General features: G+C 32.4%; 1 protein-coding gene across 1 annotated transcript; it reads left to right on the top strand.

The window, feature by feature from the left end:
- The first annotated feature begins 17594 nt into the window (after positions 1-17594).
- Positions 17595-18673, top strand: LOC140448472 (uncharacterized). Its single transcript, XM_072541555.1, has 2 exons — positions 17595-18122; positions 18180-18673. The coding sequence occupies exons 1-2, from the start codon at positions 17732-17734 to the stop codon at positions 18653-18655; spliced, it is 867 nt and encodes a 288-aa protein (XP_072397656.1). The 5' UTR covers positions 17595-17731; the 3' UTR covers positions 18656-18673.
- Positions 18674-19258: the final 585 nt, after the last annotated feature.

Here is a 19258-nt window from a genome sequence, read left to right as displayed (position 1 = left end):
CACAGGGAAATATAATTGAAAAAATTCCGAGGGATCAACAATTTTGTACAACTAAAATATTTCCAAAAGTGAAGGAGTTTTATGTGAATCATCTGCTGCCAGAACTAGGAGATCCAAGACAATCATGCGGCTTACCTATTAGGTAAGGATAATTCCACAGATATACACGTTCTAGGATCTATAGCAATAATGTTTTTGTAGAACCATAAATTTGAACTTACGTGAATTTCTTTTTTAAGTCAGAAAATATAATTTTTAATTATTTTATTGTAGAAAAACTATACGTGATCGCCTATGAACAACCATCCTCCACATATTTCGATTTAAACTAATTGCTGCACGTTATTTTAAATTATTGAATATTTTCAAAAATTTGTGGCAAACATGTACTTCATAGAAGTCACAACTTTTATCGTATTCAAGTAAAAAGAAAGAATATTCAACTAAATTCTAAATTTATGCAGTGCAATGGTGGATTCAAAAATGGGATATTCTAGTAAAGAAAGAATAAAATTAGTTAAGCTATACTATGAAAATAATCAGTGTGTTAAGGCTGCGGCAAGGATCTTAAAAAAAAACATAAGTTACCAATACATTAAACTGATAAGTTTGAAGCTATAGGTGACGTTAACAACTAAAAGTATGAAGTAGACCGTCGAAATGAAGCAATTGAAGTGGCGGTATTGGGTCATTGACAAATGGATAATCGACAGCCTATCAGACAATTATCTCGTGCATCTGGTCTATGATCATCTAGTGTTTATCGAATTATAAAATCCTATAAATTTCACCCTTATAAAATACGATTACTTCATCAATTAAACGATGATGATCCTGATCGTTGACGTCAATTTGTGAAGAATTTAGTAAATCATAAATAACAACCAACATCGATTGTACGTGTTTTTCCGACGCGTGTACTTTTATGTTAAATGATGAAATTAATAGACCTAATTGTCGTTATTGTAGTAACAGTAATCCTTATTTATTCATGGAGATACATACACAAAAACCTCAGAAACTAGATGTAAAGGTTGGCATTTTAGGAAATCACGTTATTGGACCATTATTTTTTTAAGGAAATCTTAACGGAACAACTTATTATTTAAATTTGTTAGAAGACGTTATTGATCCGCTGATCACTGATCATCGTAGATGTAAATTGGTTAATTTGATGAAATTTTATATTTTTTGTTATTAAATTAGCCAAAATTATCTTCAAAGTTATTTCGTAAATTAAAAAAAATTTATCGCGTAGAGAAAAAAAATACCTTTAAAATTAAGTGGCACTGGACCACACTTGCTATTTTAAAAAAAAACTTGGGGTTGATGCGTGGCAGTACGGGGTTACATTTGAGGGCATGAATTTTGCATGAAAATTCGTCCCACTCCCGATACAAATTGACGTGTTTTTTATTTTGAAAAAACTCTTGCTTTCTGATTTTCCCTGACTTTTTTGTAAAATAAATAAATAATAAAATATTTTCATAAAATCTTTATGCTTTTTTGCGCTTCTTTATGCTTTTAAATCCGATCCGAACTCTAATTATCACAATATTGTGCCTTCGTCTTTGATAGTGTCACGTACTGCCGACGCACTGTTGCCAAAGATTCGCAGAACTTTCGAAAGACGGTGCGGCTACCATTTCTCGAATTAACCCTCCTTTCCACTGGTGACTTTCTTGTGACACAAATCCACGGATGGGGTCTATCAGGACCAAATTTTAAACATCTTATTTCTCATTAAAATTTTTTTTTTAAATATTTTTAAGAAAACTTACTGATATAACGTTGTACTACCTACATGTACATATAATGTGTGTATCAATATGTATTGGTATAGTTTACTGCGAAATAACTAACACCATTATTTTTTTAAAGGAGTTTATTAAAAAAATTATGAACGGCAAAATACAAAAGAAAAATATAAAAAAAGACGACATTATTACTCTATATACTTACAGTAATACAAGTAAAAACTAAATATCCAAAATTAAAATTTGAAACAGAAAATAGAGGGGGTCAAATAATGTTAATTTTGTTTCTACACAGTCAGCACAACACGCTTTTATATGTTCCATACATAACCAGTTTTTACAAAATTGGCAAAAATATCTAGTTTTTCTTTTTTTATAATACTTACACATCCCCATTTTCCTGTGGCTGGGTCATCCCTCGTCGTTTGCTCAATTCCAGAAAATTTTGCAGCAAGTAACCGTGATGTTCTCGGTATACGCATATTTGGTGCTCGTATTTTCATTTTATTCTGGACTACCGCAATTCCTAAAGACTTCAGAAACAAACGACGAGAAGACTGAAATTCTGCATTCGTATTATTGAATCTTAGTATATAATAAATGCATTTATAGCTGCAATGTTAGCCAAGCCATAGCACAAAAACAAGAAACGCCCACTCACGAGTGGGGTCTGTCAGGACACTTTTACAGGTAGCGATTGAACGGATTCGTACAATTTCACCAAATTATGCTAAAGTGTACTATTCATTGCCACTAAAAGGTACACCGAGTGTAGGAAAAAAATACAAAAAAAAATTGAAAAAATTAAGCAATTTCATTTATAGTTGTACTGATGGACCCCACCCGTGGGAAGGAGGGTTAATATTGATGACACAATAAATGATTGGTTGAAGTCTTCGTGAGAGAGATTCATTTATTTTAAGAGGCTACATCAGCGTGTCATCAATATCATCTTCGCTGTCATTTCTCTTTATTAACTGGCTGGGGTCAAAGTGATGGGGGAATGTTCCAAGGGCATGCAGATAAGTTTCCGGGCATGGACTTAACCCTTGATACTTACCATCGGAATGGTCCGAATACATTTTGGGATACGTTGAATGCATTTATCAAAGAGCAAATATTTACTAATTTCACAGTAACGTGGGGTGCCAACCGTTGTCTCTTTTCTACTCGTCATTATCGATTTTCTGTTTCTCTTTGTCAACGTAAACCAGAAAAGCGTGCCATTCCACGAGCAGCCTGATTCCGGCTTCAGACATGCACACCCCTTAGAAAATGACACGTAGATGTTATAATTCATTTGGTTAATTGGGATACTTTATATTATTTATACTTAATATTTATGACCTCCATTATCTCAATAGTTACGACTAGATACTAGATTACCATAAGATAAGCACACAAGCGCTAACATAAACAATTAGGCGAGGCAATGAAGCAGTAAAAGTAAAAAGCCCAAAACCTACCAAATTTTTGCAGTTGGATGAGGATTGATCTCAATGTAACTTGTTGCATTCGATTTGTAATAGTGTTAAAACATCTTTTGAACATAAATTATGATGTGGAAATGAAAATTGTATTATTGAACAAGGAAAATGCATGAATGTTAGAGAAATAAGTTTTCTACTCACAATCCATTATAAGTTTTTATTAAAGTTGCTAAAAGAGACTGGGCTACCGGTTTCGCTGTTTATAAACTTTTACAAGAAACTAAGGCTAAAGTACATGGTGTATATAAATACATGTGTACATGAAAAAACAAACAAACAATTATTATTTAAGTAAATAATAGTCAGTCAATTATAATAAGTAAATAGAATAAAATAGAATAGACATAATATGTATGTGTGCTCTACATTTATATTAGATATTAAGATTTCATAGACCAGCTTTACACTGATGTTAACTGTATGAGTCATTTTTTATAAACTAAAATAATGTAAGACAAATGAATGGAAGAAAATACTTACATATCAGTACAATCCTAATCTATGCATTATGTTACAATTACATTATCAAGTTACATTTGATGTATAGATTAGAATTGTACTGATATGTATTTTCTTTCACAGAGGCGTAACAGAGGCCCCCGCGGCATGAAGCTTGCGGGACGACCCCAATATATCAGGGGACCCATCTTATCGTCTAATATATGTAAAAATGTGTTATTTTATATTATTTTACGCTTGCAGACGCAACGTTTTTTAAGCAGTGCCTGGAAATCTTAAAAACATAAACATAAAAACATTAACTAACATAAAACCTGTAAGTTTAAATTTGGTGGGTACACATATGCGAGCAGAACTGTTCGCGAACCGTTTGTGAGCTGTTCGTTCGTTGCTCGTCAGGAACCACGGCCTGTCGGTTTTTGGGACGAACACAAAGAATGTTCGCAGTTAAATTTGGACGGTGTTCGAGACTATAAATTGTTTCTGCTAAGTGTGCGATGAGATCATTCGGTTAAACAAAATTGCTGAACGAGCGCGGCTTTTTCAAAAGTAACGAGAGAAATTAATAACAGATAATGTAAACAAAATACCGAAATATTTAGAATAACGATAGGCATATTCGGCATTTCGGCAACTATCATTTCATATCTACTACTCCCATAAACATAACTATTCCTTTCCGATGTCCCGACCTTTTATGATGACGACTATAAACTATAATGCTTTGTAAGTGACTATAGAAACATTTGGAAGGTTTGAGAATTGCAATTTTGCGAATTTAGAACAATATTTTTCTAGATCTAGAAATGCGTTTTCTGTTTACGATTAGTATTTCGATACGATATTCGGCAGTAGTATTATATCCTTATATTTGTTTGGTTGTTTGCATTTTGTGTTATTTGTGTTGTTTTACGGTTTAGTTGCATCAATTTGGTACGCACTTATTTATCAATTATTGATGACTTATGTGATCATTGGACAATCTCTCAACAGATAAACGGTAAGATAATCTGATTGTAATATATCTGCAGGAGACAGAATTAGTTCTAAGAGGAAATATAAAAGTGGTTCAGAAAAGCAAAAGCTACGTGCTCAAAAATCCGAACAAAAACAAAAATTACCAAACATTTCTTCATTTTTTGTGACTGGGGAATTGAAACAGCAGCCTAGTGAAGCTGGTGAAGCATCAATAGATTCAGTTGGTCTTGTCAGGAAACAATAATTACTAATCCTACTCAAAATGAAAATGATAACCCAGAAGTAGAATTGTACGTCGAGCAGATTAATTACGCTTATTGTAGTTCCAGGTAACGTTTCATTTTTATTTGGGTAGATAGACTAATAATTAAAAAAATGCTTTTAGTTCCCATGAATTTTATCACTGTTCCGGTAAGGGGTTGTATAATGACAATATTGAAGATTTTGCTATAAAAAAAAAATACTACAGCAGGGGCCATCTAAACCTAAAGGGCCATTCCCAAAAGACGCCAATAACCGTTCTTTTTCGGAAAACTTTTATTGTTTGAAATCTCCTGCTAATAATAACAGATAATGTCGCTTACCGTGTAAACAAAATACCGAAATATTTAGAATAGAATAACGAAGTAACGATATATAATTCTCGGTTTGTTATTAGATACTTAGGGTATTGAATAGTAACGGACATTTATAGTGTTACTTTTTCGACATCACTAAACTTCATTTAAAAAGTTTACAGTTTGATATGGGAGACAAAGATTCAAATAGTTTTAGTCGGAGTAAGTAAGCGTTGGAATTATAAATCTAAAAGACCTAAAAGCGAATTTGATGAGTTATTCGAAATAATTCATGCATCCCAAATTGTTTTGTTTAAATTGTGCCTACATAGAAAGGTTAAAATAAAAATGAAAAACAGAAACACTTCAGGTTTAAGGAAGCATCTAATATCTTTTCACAAAAAAGAATTACAAATATTTCTTCCTGAAAAACCAAAATTCTGGTTCCTAAAAAAATGTTCCTACTAATTTATTTTGGTAAATTAATGTATTTATTAAGTAGATATCTCCTTAATTTAAAATAACTTCTTTTGATTATCATTGCTTTCTTACCTATTCTTTATTTTTTTTAAGTTAGATTTTTATATAAAAGTAGAGCTAAGATTGTTAATAACATTTATGTTGCTTTAATAAGTGGATTATAGTTTGTTATCTTATCACCTAAATAATATGTGCCCTTGATACCTGTATGTGGATTTTTGCCACGTACCAATCTTTTTTAAGATTTCTATTTCATATATGGTGGAGGTCCATCAATACCTTTCTAGATAGAAAATGTTCTTTAAAATACAGTCAAGTTTATGTCTTTAATTTGGTTTTTTGTGTTTTAACCATGTTTGATTGACTTTCGTGGGGCATGGTAGATAGCTGGGTTAGTTAGAGCATAGGCACGGATCGCTTAGATCGTGGCTTCAAACTCCCCTAGTAACGTTTAATAAATAGCAATAGGCTAATGAGTAACTGCAAGACTTGCAAGAGTCTTGCTGCAAGACCAAGACCAAGACCGGGAGTGCAATACCAAGACCAAGACCAGGTGTATTGGCGCAAGACCAAGACCAAGACTGTCTAAGTCTCGTCTTGTTCTTGCATTTGGGCAACACTATGAAGATTATGTGATCGAATTACGAAGAAGAATGGACGATGTACATGAGTTGGTTCGTTCCCACCTTCAGATTGCTAGCGACCGAATGAAGAAACGGTACGATACACAAGCCGAAAAGGGTTGTTTTAAGAAGAACGACAAAGTCTGGCTCTATAATCCCAAGAAGCGAAAATGTTGTTCTCCCAAATTGCAGCAGTTTTGGGAAGGTCCATACCTCATCATGGAGAAGATTAACGATGTCATCTACCGAATAAGCAAGATTTCGAGGGGAAAGCCGATGATAGTACACCATAACCGGCTGGCGTCTTTCTAATGTGACCACGACGTAGATGAAGAAGTGGCTGTAAACCAAGTCCAAGATGTGTCTGACCTCACGTTTGAGGAATTCATGGGTGTCTATGGAGGTACCGGTAAAGCAAGAAATGGTGTTACCACTGAAGAAAAGCAAGGATGACTACTCGCTGGCCCTTACCATCCCGGCCAGTATCAAAGACGCACCAGGGTTGGCATCCGTCTTTCGAAGGAAGTTCGGTCGAGTTGCAGAACTTCAATGCCAAGTGTCAGCTCCTGGGAAAGCCTTGAAACTCCAATAAGCATCACGTTACCTTTTCTACCTGGTAACAAAAGACACTGCCCGTGACTAACCTACCTACCGAGATGTATGGGAAGACTTACTTCAATTGAGAGAGCACGTAATAGAGTCCGACGTGCAAAAGTTAGCCATGCCAAAGTTAGAGTGCCGCCAATTAGATTGGAGGGTTATCCGAAGTATGGTGGAGGAGATCTTTAGAGACACCGAAGTCCAGGTGTTAGTCTGTTGCAATCCGCATAGTTACTGGTGCGGAGAGAAAACCGTCCCTTGTCATTTTTATACAACTGGAAGTTGTAAAAGAGTTGTTTTTCTGTTCTAGTTATTTCGGCGCTCAGTTGAAAAACTAGTTTCAGCCGCCGACCGCCTTCTAGTTCCTTCGCCGAAATACCAGTCTATTCGATGGGGTCCCGTTCTAATGGAGAAGGTCGTCGATCCTTCTAGATAACGGCATTTTGTGTATATAAATGGAACATTTTATTTGGAGGGACAGTTAATATCTGAAGATCGCGCGCCGCGTTTTTAAATTGTAACGCACGTATTATAATAAATTAATTGTAAAAATAAATTAGTACAAATAAAGACTTTAATAGAACCTCTAATAAATAAAAAATAAATAAATTAGAATTAATAAAAACATTACAAATGTTAGTTGTTATAAACAGTGCATCAATACACTATCACATAATTATAAGTTTTTGTTACACAAGTCGCATTTAGTGATTTTTTAAAGGGGGCCCCATTTACAATTTTGCGGGTGTTCCTGAGAGAGTTTGTTAAGCCACTGTTCTGTCATTCATTTATCTTACATTGTTTTATTTTATTAAAAATGACCCATACAGTTAACATCAGAATGAAGCTGGTCTATGCAATCTTAATATCTAATACAAATTTAAAGCCCACATACATATTTCTATTCTATTTTATTTTATCTACTTGTCATAATTGACTAACTATTGAATAAGTCCTCTATACTACTCAAATGACAAAAGAAATGAAAAAGGCGATCGGCTGTTGCAATTTTGCCAGGAAAATAATTTTATAATTAAAAACACATTTTATCAACTACCAAGAAGACGAGTATACACGTGGAAATCTCCTGGAGACACTAAAGACTATATTATACGAAATCAAATAGATTATATAACCATAAACAACAGATATAAAACACAATCGAATCTGTGAAAACGTATCCAGGAGCAGATATAGGGTCAGATCACAATCCAGTAGTGGCACAATTCCGAATAAAACTTAAAAGAGTACAAACACCTAAGCCCAAACAAATAATAGATATCAATCGTTTAAATGATGAAACAATTAAACATCAGGTAGAAACAAGCATTCAGGCCAATCTTAAAAAACTTAAAAAGACAGAGAAGATACCAGAACTAGACATTAATAAACACTGGGCCATTATTAAAAAGAACGTGCTGGAGCCCGCTATAAATATTCTGAAGAGAGAAAAACCAAAGAAACAGAAAGAATGGATGAGTGACGTAATTTTGTTATTGATAAATTCTCGAAGACTATCGAAAGGCGAAAATGAAGAACAGTATTAAACATAGAGATCAAAAGAAAAATTCGCGACGCTAAAAAAACAATGGTTACAAGACAAATGTAAGGAGATTGAAAACTTGGAAGCCAAATATGATTCGTTCTATCTTCACAAGAAAGTTAAAGAAATGATCAACAATAGAAACAGGAAGCAGACAGTACCTATAGACCAACAAGGGAACATGATAATGGAAACAGAGGAGAAACTAAAACATTGGCAGACATACATAGAAAAACTATTTGACGATCAAATGCAGCCTCCTTGTGATAATTTTCCAGAGGAGACAGGTCCAGAAATAAGCAAAGAAGAAGTAATGCAACGGTGAAGTCATCAAAGAATAGCAAAGATCCAGGACCAGACGAGCTACCAGCGGATATACTAAAGTTGATAGACGAAGATCGAATCCACTTGTTAGTAGACTTATTTAACAAGATTTATGAAAACAGTATAATTCCTGAAGACTGGCTAAGATCAACGTTTGTCCCTCTTCCCAAGAAGGCACATGCTAAGCAGTGCAGTGATCATCGGACGATCAGTCTGATGAGCCACACCTTAAAATTATTCCTCAAAATAATTCACAATAGAATTTACAGAACATTGGAAGAAGATATCGGAGAAACTCAGTTTGGATTCCGGGAGGGATATGGAACTCGCGAAGCATTATTTGCCTTTAACATCTTGACACAGAGGTGTTTGGATGTGAATCAAGATGTATTTGCTTGTTTCATAGATTACAAGGCGTTTGATAACGTCAAGCATGACCAACTTTTAGAGATCTTGGAAGCTAAACAGTTAGACACTCGCGATATAAGAATAATATCTACTCTGTATTATAATCAGAAAGCAGTCGCACGCATCGAAAATAGCACAACAAATGAAATTTAAATTAAAAAAGGAGTTAGACAAGGATGTGTGCTGTCACCAATGCTATTTAATCTCTATTCGGAAGAAATTATGAAGAAAGCATTGGAGGAAGAAGATATTGGGATAAAAGTTAACGGCCAACCAATTAATAATATTAGATACGCAGATGATACAGTTGTAATGCGGAGACAGTAGAAGACCTGCAAGCCATTTTAAACAAAGTAGTCACAGCTAGTGAAGAGAAAGGGTTAACAATGAACGTCAAGAAGACGAAATTCATGATTATTTCAAAAAAACAAAGATTGAATGCAAACCTGTACATTCACAATAACGAATATTTGGGAACAAGCGTTAATACCAACAATGACATCACAGAAGAAATAAAAACTAGAATTGGAAAGGCTCGAGCTGCTTTTGTTAATATGAAGGACATTCTGGGAAAATTTGATATTACGGTGCAAACTCGTTAGTCAGGGGTTTTTGGGGTCAATGAATACCAATATTATGACGGCGATGGTGTACGATGCAATTCCCCTAGGACGAGCCTTTTCTCCTAAAGTTTAGTGGAAATTCGATACACAATCAGTCTCCGATGCACAAATTCCAGGAGATGCGGGCCGTTCTAGGCACCAGGTGCATCACACACCATCTCCGACATGATATTAGTGTTCAGCGACCCCAAAAACTACCAAGCAATGAGTTTGCACTGATTTTGTATTGAACTTCCATATAAATCTAGAAGATCATTTTGGGCTCTAGGTGCATCGCTTTCTCGGTCTTCCAATAGGTTTCTTTCCCTGCATTCTTACATTTAACATACATAACTCTACGATAAAATAATCTATTTGAGAATTATTTTAATCGAATAAGTAAAAATCAGGTCACAATAATATCAATCTTTGCGTCTTATTTTTATATCAATTCGCCATCGTTAAAGTTTACATCTAACATTATAATTCACACATATTTACACACAGGTTTTACATTCAAACATAAATTTAGATTTTTTACGTCTTGCATGATTTTCTAATTGTCAACAATGACAGTGGCAATGATATTAACCTATACATTAATATTCGCGATATCTAATAAACAAACATTCAGCATTTAGCATTTTCCCGTCTTTACATAATAAAACACGTATAAGTAATACAAAACGTTAAAAGTGTTTTTGATGGTTGTTTTATTGTTAAAAGAGTTAAAAGTATTAAGTTTATTATTATTTACGATTGGTTCTAAGCTGAGCTGTTAATATTCTTTGACTTTATAATGTAATGACTCTACTTTATTGTTAGAGTTAAACTTACGTATTTTTTGTACCTCATTGGTGATTTTAAATAATGATTTAAAAAGATTCTGAAACTGTTTTCTTGTGGCATCTCTAAGTAAAATATTATGTTTATTTGAGATTAAGCCGCAATTAACTGTAATGGAAATTACATTTTATAATTTTTATCTGACGTTTCAATTTCCACTACGGAAATGGTATTCACAAGACGGTATTGTAAAAATAGTAAGACGTTATTATAACCAAGAGTTGTTTGGCGGTTATTGTTTTGTAAATTGACGGTCTTCTTGACCGTCCTAATTGACTTGAATGCATACAAGGTCGAAGCCAAGTAAGTCAATTTGGAAAATGATAGATAATCTTTTTTGGATTGGAAAATAATCTTTTCTGAAAACCATTTCCATAGTGGAAATTAAAACTTAAATAAAAATTATAAAATGTAATTTTATTAAGTCAATTGTGGCGGAATCCCATATAAACGTGATCAAGTATTTAGTTTTACCAATGTTATTTTGTTTTTCTGTTTCAAAAGATCTTTTTAAATTCAATTCTATTAAAATTTGTATTATAGTGTTTTAAAAATCATGCAATAAACGTTTCATCAGAGTATATCGGATAAAGAGCCTCCTCTTTATAGGATATATATTTATTATTTATAATTACAGAATTACTGCCTATTATATTTTGATTGTTTTCTCTACATTCCTTTATTGCTTTTTTTGCATCCCTTTCGTGTGTGCATACTTCTTTCAATCTTCTATCGTTATACTTTTTAAGTCTTTAACATTTTGACTCTATTTATACCGGTCTTTCATTTTATTTAATTAACTCACCGTTTTTTCAGATCTATCCAAATCAATTTACTATTTGTGACTATTGGCGATTTCAACGAACTATAGGGAGCGCTTTGACAGATGATCAGCTGATCACGCACGTAGGAAAACAAAACAGAGCTACCATAATATAATCTTTGTAGGTGAATCATTGTTGTGTCTAAAAATTATCCGTATTTATTATCTTCCATTTATTTTTTGTTAACGCAATGGCAAATAAAGAAATTCAAGTTAGTTTGCTCGATATTTTGAAATAATAGGAGACACAAAAAGACCTTTAAAAGAAGGGGAGGCCTTGTTAACGGCTGGCCACGTTGTGTTGTGTGGCAAATATAATAACAAATTAGTCGGTTTGTGTCTGCAAATGACTAATTTAAATAGTGTCCCACATGAAATCACTGTGGATGTATTAAGAGACGGCCAAGGATAACTGATTTTGAAGCTGCATTGTTTAATTAGTTTATACCAGTATCCGATGATATAAAACAATTAATGTTATTAAGTGCTTGTGAACAATCAACTATAAACTTTTATAACGAATTTGTAAGTATTAAACAGTGTGAAGCTGGGAGTATTTGCAAAAATACAAGGCAACAGAATAATTTATATACATATTATTGCGGCAAGAATACATCCTGGGAAACACAATTATTAAAAATAATGTTTCCTAAATTCGCTGGAAATCATGCTACCAGGTATGGTAAAAATTGTGAAAAAGTTGCTAAAGAATATTTAAAGCAAAAATATAATTTCATTTTACATGAAACAGGGTTAATAATTAATTCTAATAGCCCTCATCTGGCATTTAGTCCAGATGGATTTATTAAAGAAAATGGAGAGATGCACTTGATAGAGATAAAGTGTCCTTTACAAGGTAAAACTAGTAGAATTCATGAGTTAAACACTTTAAATTTTCTGTATGTGGATGAAGAAAAATATGCTTGAAAACTAAACATGCCTATTATGGGCAAATACAATTAGGACTTGCACTGTGTAATTTGAAAACAGCAAAATTATGCATATATTCAAAGCAAGAGTACAATTATTGTCTCATTGTTGAAGTTTCAAGGGATGATAATTTCATATTTAATTTAATTAATACATTAAATATAATTTATTTTGATTTATATTTACCATTATTGTTAAAAAATAAAGATGACTTGCTAATTATTAAATAGAAATAATAAATTGTTGAGTTTTTATTTTATCCATTATTTCCTACCCATAACATAAAGAGTACTAGAAGATTACAAAGAAAAAAACAGGTAAGTAAAAAACGAGCTAGATTTGACAAAAGGTTGCACATAGAGCAAAAAATGACACACAGATACTACACGCAATAACAAAAAGACTGAAAAGAACTACAAAAATAAAAGAAAAAGAAGGAGATATACTTACAAGACAAAAAAAGTAGCAGATAGATGGACTCAATTTTGTGCAGAATTGTATGATGAAGACATGGAACTCAATATAGTTCAGCCGAACAACTCTTGTATAGATCATGCAAACACTTCAAGAATCATTTTGGAAGAGGTAACGAAAAAAATGGAGATATTTTTATTAATTTTATAGACTTTGAAAAAACGTTTGATTCGATTAACCGAAACATAATGTGGAATATACTGAAACACTACGGAATATCAGACAAATATATTATTACAATAAGGCTCCTTTACGACCAATGTACTGCAAGAGTTGAGCACAAAGGTGAACTATCCGAACAAATAAATACTAAAAAAGGAGTTAGATAGGGATGTGTTCTGTCACCTATTGTTCATAGTAGATTGGATAATGATTGGATAATTTAACACTCAAGACGGGACTCGAGCAATGATTGGTGAGGCTAGCAACCTTACTATCAAACCTTTTGCTTTTACTATTGAACCACTGATCTATAAGAGCTATATAATATATTATATCCTAAATACATACAAATAAAAGACTTGGTTGTTTTTATATCATTATTATTATTAGCAATAATATTACGATTTGTTTACTGATCAAATAATAAGTAATTTATTTCTAACCTAAACTAACTAACTTTTTCTAATCTGAAGTCTTACTTAGCAGTATTTCGTTAGTTACTATTATGACATTTATTATATTTACATATTGTAAATGTCCTAATAGTAACTAAATTATACAATATTATAATTAATATTTACATATTACTACTGATCACTTCTGTACAATATGAGAACTTAACTTTAATATGAACATTGGTAAAACAAATATTATTACATTTAAGACTAGTTACATTAATTACAACAAATTAAGAGTAGGTACCTACTATTAAGAAACTAAAATTGTAACACTTTAAAATAAAATAAAAAAATGTACTTATGTAAAAAAAATAAGACGGAATGAAGTTAAACTTTTGTCCTTAATTTTAAACATTCTATATCTGGAAAATGTGGTAAAATATTTCTAATTATGGCTTCGAATATATCTACTGTAACGCCCATGCAAGTAAGATTTTTTTTTTCACTTCTTCTCTTCAACTTCTCTCTTAAGTTGTGTCCTAAAACAAGATTATTTTATTTATGGGCATATATGTGTACTCAAAACAAATACCTTAATAATTCCCGTGTTTTATTACGCATTAGTCTAGCATTCACCAGTTCCTCATTGATTTTTCTTTTGTGTTTTCCTTTAGGAAGGCATTGAGAGGGAACAACACCTTTCTTTAAAAGTTTCTTTTTCCCTGCTGCAGCTGTAATAGAAGTTTTAATTAAGATCTATGTTAGTGTATATATTTGGTTAGATTAGGTAGGCACATTATATATAATAAATGTTGCAATTCTGTTCAGCAAACTTGCTTGAAAAAAAATCTGTTGATAAAAAATGTTGTGAACACACCATCATATCACTTGATATCGATTTCCCAATTTTTAATTCCTGTGCCCAACGATCTTGTAGGTTTTTGTCACGAGGAAAAAATTACCGCATTGCGGTGCTGGTGCAGAACAATTGGCGATGTCAAACGAAAGAGGCGGCACGGTGCGGTAAAAATTTGAACTAGTGCACGTAGGATAACAAAACATTTTGTATTTATTTATACACACATGACATAGTTATAAACATTTTAAATATTATTAAATAAAGCACAATAAGGTAACAAAATGTTAAAAAGTATTGTTCTGCACCGCAATGCAGTAATTATCGATCGGAAAGAATAAGTATGCACTTTTTTCCTCATGACAAAAATCTACAAGATCGTACACTTCCCGTCATATAAAACTGGTACACTTTTTTTTCCCAATGTAAACCGGTGTTCAGACTGGACACAATGGTTCGTGAATCAATTCGTTGTTGCCATCACAGATAACGGAATTGCACTAAATCTAAATAAAAAAAATAACGTTCAAAAATGTATTATTGTAATTGTATTGTAATGTAGATAGGTATTATTTTTATCATTAACAACAAAAAACCGTATCTAATTAATTTAATAACCAGAGATAGGGTTGAGTTAATATCCAAAATGTTTGAAGGATCTGTATTGGCACAGGGAACATTGGAATGCGTCTACTGTAATTTTATACTTCAATGGCCTACCGAACACGAACTGTATTTTGTGTTAATAAGTTTACTAACAGGCAAACTACCAAAATTAATTGATTATTTAGTTTAAGAACGATAAATGTGAAAAAAATATACTTTATTCTACGTATTTTAAACTATAAAATATCCTGGGCGAAAAAACGCTTTTCAAAACGTGACAGTTACAATCTAATATCCGACTGTAATGTTTTATTATAATAATTTAAAGTTATGTCTAGATTGATTATCTATAATAATTTTTGAATCGAAATATTTTCATAAATTATAATGACACAAATCAACGTATGGGTATTTAATTGAGATGATGGAAAATTACAAAAGTAATATGGGAATTTTTTAGGATGCATGTTTAAACAAATTTAATGTGATTGACTGATCGAGAACGCTCGATGTTTTAGTTTTTAGTACACTCAAAACTGGCGGTCTGTCGCACAGCTCTGTTTTTAGCTGGTTTCATATAATATTTTCGTTGAACTGGCAACGGTGCCCTAGAAATTAGAATGACACATGTGACAAGACCAACGTACACAACTTAAAAAACACGATTTTTGGTTATAAGAGTTGTACCAGTTTTTTATGACGCGAACGGTACATGACATTCCTTCGTTTTTTTTTTCATAAGTACATTCTTTTATTTTATTTTGAAGTGCCACAATTTTAGTTTCTTAATTTGTTGTAATTAATGTAACAAGTCTTAAATGTATTAATATTTGTTTTACCAATGTTCATATTAAAGTTAAGTTCTCCTATTGTACAGAAGTGATCAGTAGTAAAATGTAAATATAATGTTGTATAATTTAGTTACTATTAGGACATTTACAATATGTAAATATATTAAATGTCATCATAGTAACTAAAGACAAACTGCTAAGTAAGACTTTAGATTAGAAAAAATTAGTTAGTTTAGGTTAGAAATAAATTACTTATTATTCGATCAGTAAACAAATCGTAATATTGCTTGTTTTTTATGCTAATCAAACATAAAAAAATTGTACCATTTTGGAATAATAGTGATATAAAAACAACCAAGTGTTTTATTTATATGTATTTAGGAAATAATATATCATATTTGCCACACAACAAAACGTGGCCAGCCTTTAACAAGGCCTCGCCTTCTTTTAAAGGTTTTTTTGTGTCTCCTATATATTTCAAAATATCGAGCAGACTAACTTCAATTTCTTTATTTGCCATTGCATTAACAAAAAATAATAAATACAGATAATTTTTACACACAACAATGATTCACCTACAAAGATTATGGAAGCTCTGTTTTGTTTTCCTACGTGCGTGATCAGCTGATCATCTGTCAAAGCGCCCCCTATAGTTCGTTGACATCGCCAATACTGTTTACATTTAGTTTTTAACATTTTTATGTTTATAACTATGTTATGTGTGTATAACTAAATACAAAATGTTTTGTTATCCTACGTGCACTAGTTCAAATTTTTACCGCACCGCGCCGCCTCTTTCGTTTGACATCGCCAATAACCCTTGTATTTTTATTTCGTGGTAAAAAATTTATATTTATATAAATTTTTTTATTTATTAATATTTCCCATTAAATATATTTAACCATTTAAACAAATATATTTAAGTTTTTTTTAATACACAAAATATCACCTTCTCTATAATTTATCTGGACAAATCTCTAGGGTAATGGACGAGTAAATGTCGGAATACGGGAATGACAGTGGAAAAAGATATGTTATTTACACTGTACTTTGAGGATTACCAAATAATGATTGTGAAAGAGCTACAAGGAGAATTTGATGCGGATCTTGCAAAATATAAATATCTAATAGTGGTCAATGTGACTTAAACCTAGAAAATGAAAATATTTAGGTGTAATCTGTAATAAAAACGGCAATATTTAAAATAAAATCAGAGGAAGAATAAGGAAGAACAGTAAAAAAATGCATGAACTATAAATTTTGTCGCCAGAAGTGACCAATCACGACGCAGATTGTCACTCTGGCCGGCTAATCACAAACAGTTTTACTGCGCTGTCATTGGTCTCCCGGCGTAAGATCGCTACTAAATTGCAAACACAAAGTGTTGTCTACATCACTAGCCTCTTCTAGACCTGGTTGGCCGAGTGCCTTTACTACGATTCTGCGTTTTATTATTACCTGAGTGAACATTTATTCGATCCAAGAAGACGTCGAAGCGAAGAGACGATTCCAAAGCTCTTTAGTGCTTGAATGAACACGAAGCCGTATGGCTACGATATCATTTGAACGACAAGAGACTACCGTGAAAACAACAAGGTACATTTGCTGTGATTGGTGGGTGGGCGTTTCTTAATTTAAAATTTGGCGGGTTTCATGCTTATTGAACTGAAAATGGGGTATTGGTAGGAAGAGGATAATATTCGTATTTTAGGATTAAATTAAGCAGACTTATTACAGTTTTATTTGAAATGTCTTTAATTTTCCTACACTGAAAATAACAAGGTACATTTGCTGTGATTGATCGTTATCGACATATGATTTGTGAGGTTATGTGTCTTATATTGGCTCATTTAACACCAAACGCACATAAAAATTTTTTTTGTTCTGTTTGGCGCTGGTTTTATTCCAACTCCAAGCTTACATAAATAATTTCAATTTAAAACTTTTTCATTTAAATTGTTTTAAGAATCTGTTCGTTAGAACACCATATTTAATTATCCAAGTCTTTGTTTTAGCAAGAAATTATGGATTCCTGTACTCCATCTACTTCAACAAGCTCTGAAATTCTCTCAGGGGCCTACCTTTGCAGCAAAACATTTAAAAATGTAAAATTACGAAATCGTCATATCAAAAGAATGCATAACATAGATGTATCCAAGAAGAAAATGAATCATATAGTTTGTCCGTTATGTGAGCAAGAAACTCATTGTGAAAGTCATGAAAAGTTACGAAAACATCTCAAGGACCACCACCAGGTGAGTATTGAACTAATAACTTTAGAATTTTCTAGTAAACAAGAATATGAGACATGGAAAGATATGCAGAAAATTGAGACAAGTTATGCAATGAGTAGAGTGATTAAGGGAAATGATTATAAGATATTATACTATGAGTGTAACAGAAGTAATATCAACGGTAGGTGTAATACTTTGTTACTTGTAATAATTAAAGCTTATACTTGTCTATCTTTAGGATATAAGCCCAACCATAAAATTAGGACAGAGAAATCTGGTGGATCAATTAAAATTAAAGGAATGTGCCCTTCCAGGCTGATCTGTACACAGAGAGATCAAGGACAAGTTTCTGTCAGTTATTGGAAAACACATGCTGGACATAAAGAAGAATTAAGAACCATGCATCTCTCAAAAGCACAAGAAAAAACGATTGTAGAGAAGTTAATGTCTGAGGTGTCACCCAGCAGAATTTTAGATGATTCAAGAAAATTGGAAACACCAAAACTAGAAAGACTTGCCCTATTAACAAGTCAAGATGTCACAAATTTATCCAGAAAGTATAATATACACAAACAACGGGATCAAAATGATAAGGTAGCAACAGCCTTAAAGTTTCAGGAATGGAACGCTAACAACAAGAATTATGCTTTCTTATTCAAGAAAGAAGGTAAACACCAAAAAATTTTTAATACCTACCACATTTATAATAATTAATCTTGTGTGGCTGCTCATGTAACAATCCTTTTTATAAAAGTGATAAACATTTTTAACCTTTAACTACGGGCGCCCCTCCATTAGTCATAACTACGTGCGCGGTGTATTCTGTACACCACCGACTAAAAACGCAAATAAAAGCCACAACTAGTTATTTTTAGTACATATATTGTTTATCCTCCTGAGACCTGAGCTGATTCTTTTTGTTTTTTTTTTGATTAAATAGTAAAATTCGTATGATGTTGATTATAAAAACACATGTAAATTTTTCTAAATTTTTATTTTGTTGTTAAATATGAAAAAAATTATGTCCATTCAAAAGGACATCAGGATCGCATCAATACAAAATTATTATAAATGAAACTGTTTAAAGCAATTGTTATTTCCCGTTAAACATAAAAATATGTCACATGATTCACAATAAACTTTTGTTTTACCCTTGCAACCTGGAAGCTTGCATCTAACAGAATTTTTTAACTCGGATGCCACTGCAGGAATGTGTTGTATCTTTCTTTTAGTAGAAGTTTGAAGTGATGGTCTAGGATTGGAACTGTTTCTAGTTACTAATGTTGAAGTGTTCCCAAAATCAGAATTTTCAGAAAT

The sequence above is a fragment of the Diabrotica undecimpunctata genome, chromosome 8 (genome assembly GCF_040954645.1).
Source record: "Diabrotica undecimpunctata isolate CICGRU chromosome 8, icDiaUnde3, whole genome shotgun sequence".
In the NCBI taxonomy this organism is placed as follows: domain Eukaryota; kingdom Metazoa; phylum Arthropoda; class Insecta; order Coleoptera; family Chrysomelidae; genus Diabrotica; species Diabrotica undecimpunctata.
Note: the sequence above shows the minus strand (reverse complement) of the source record. Positions and strands in the feature narration are given on the sequence as shown.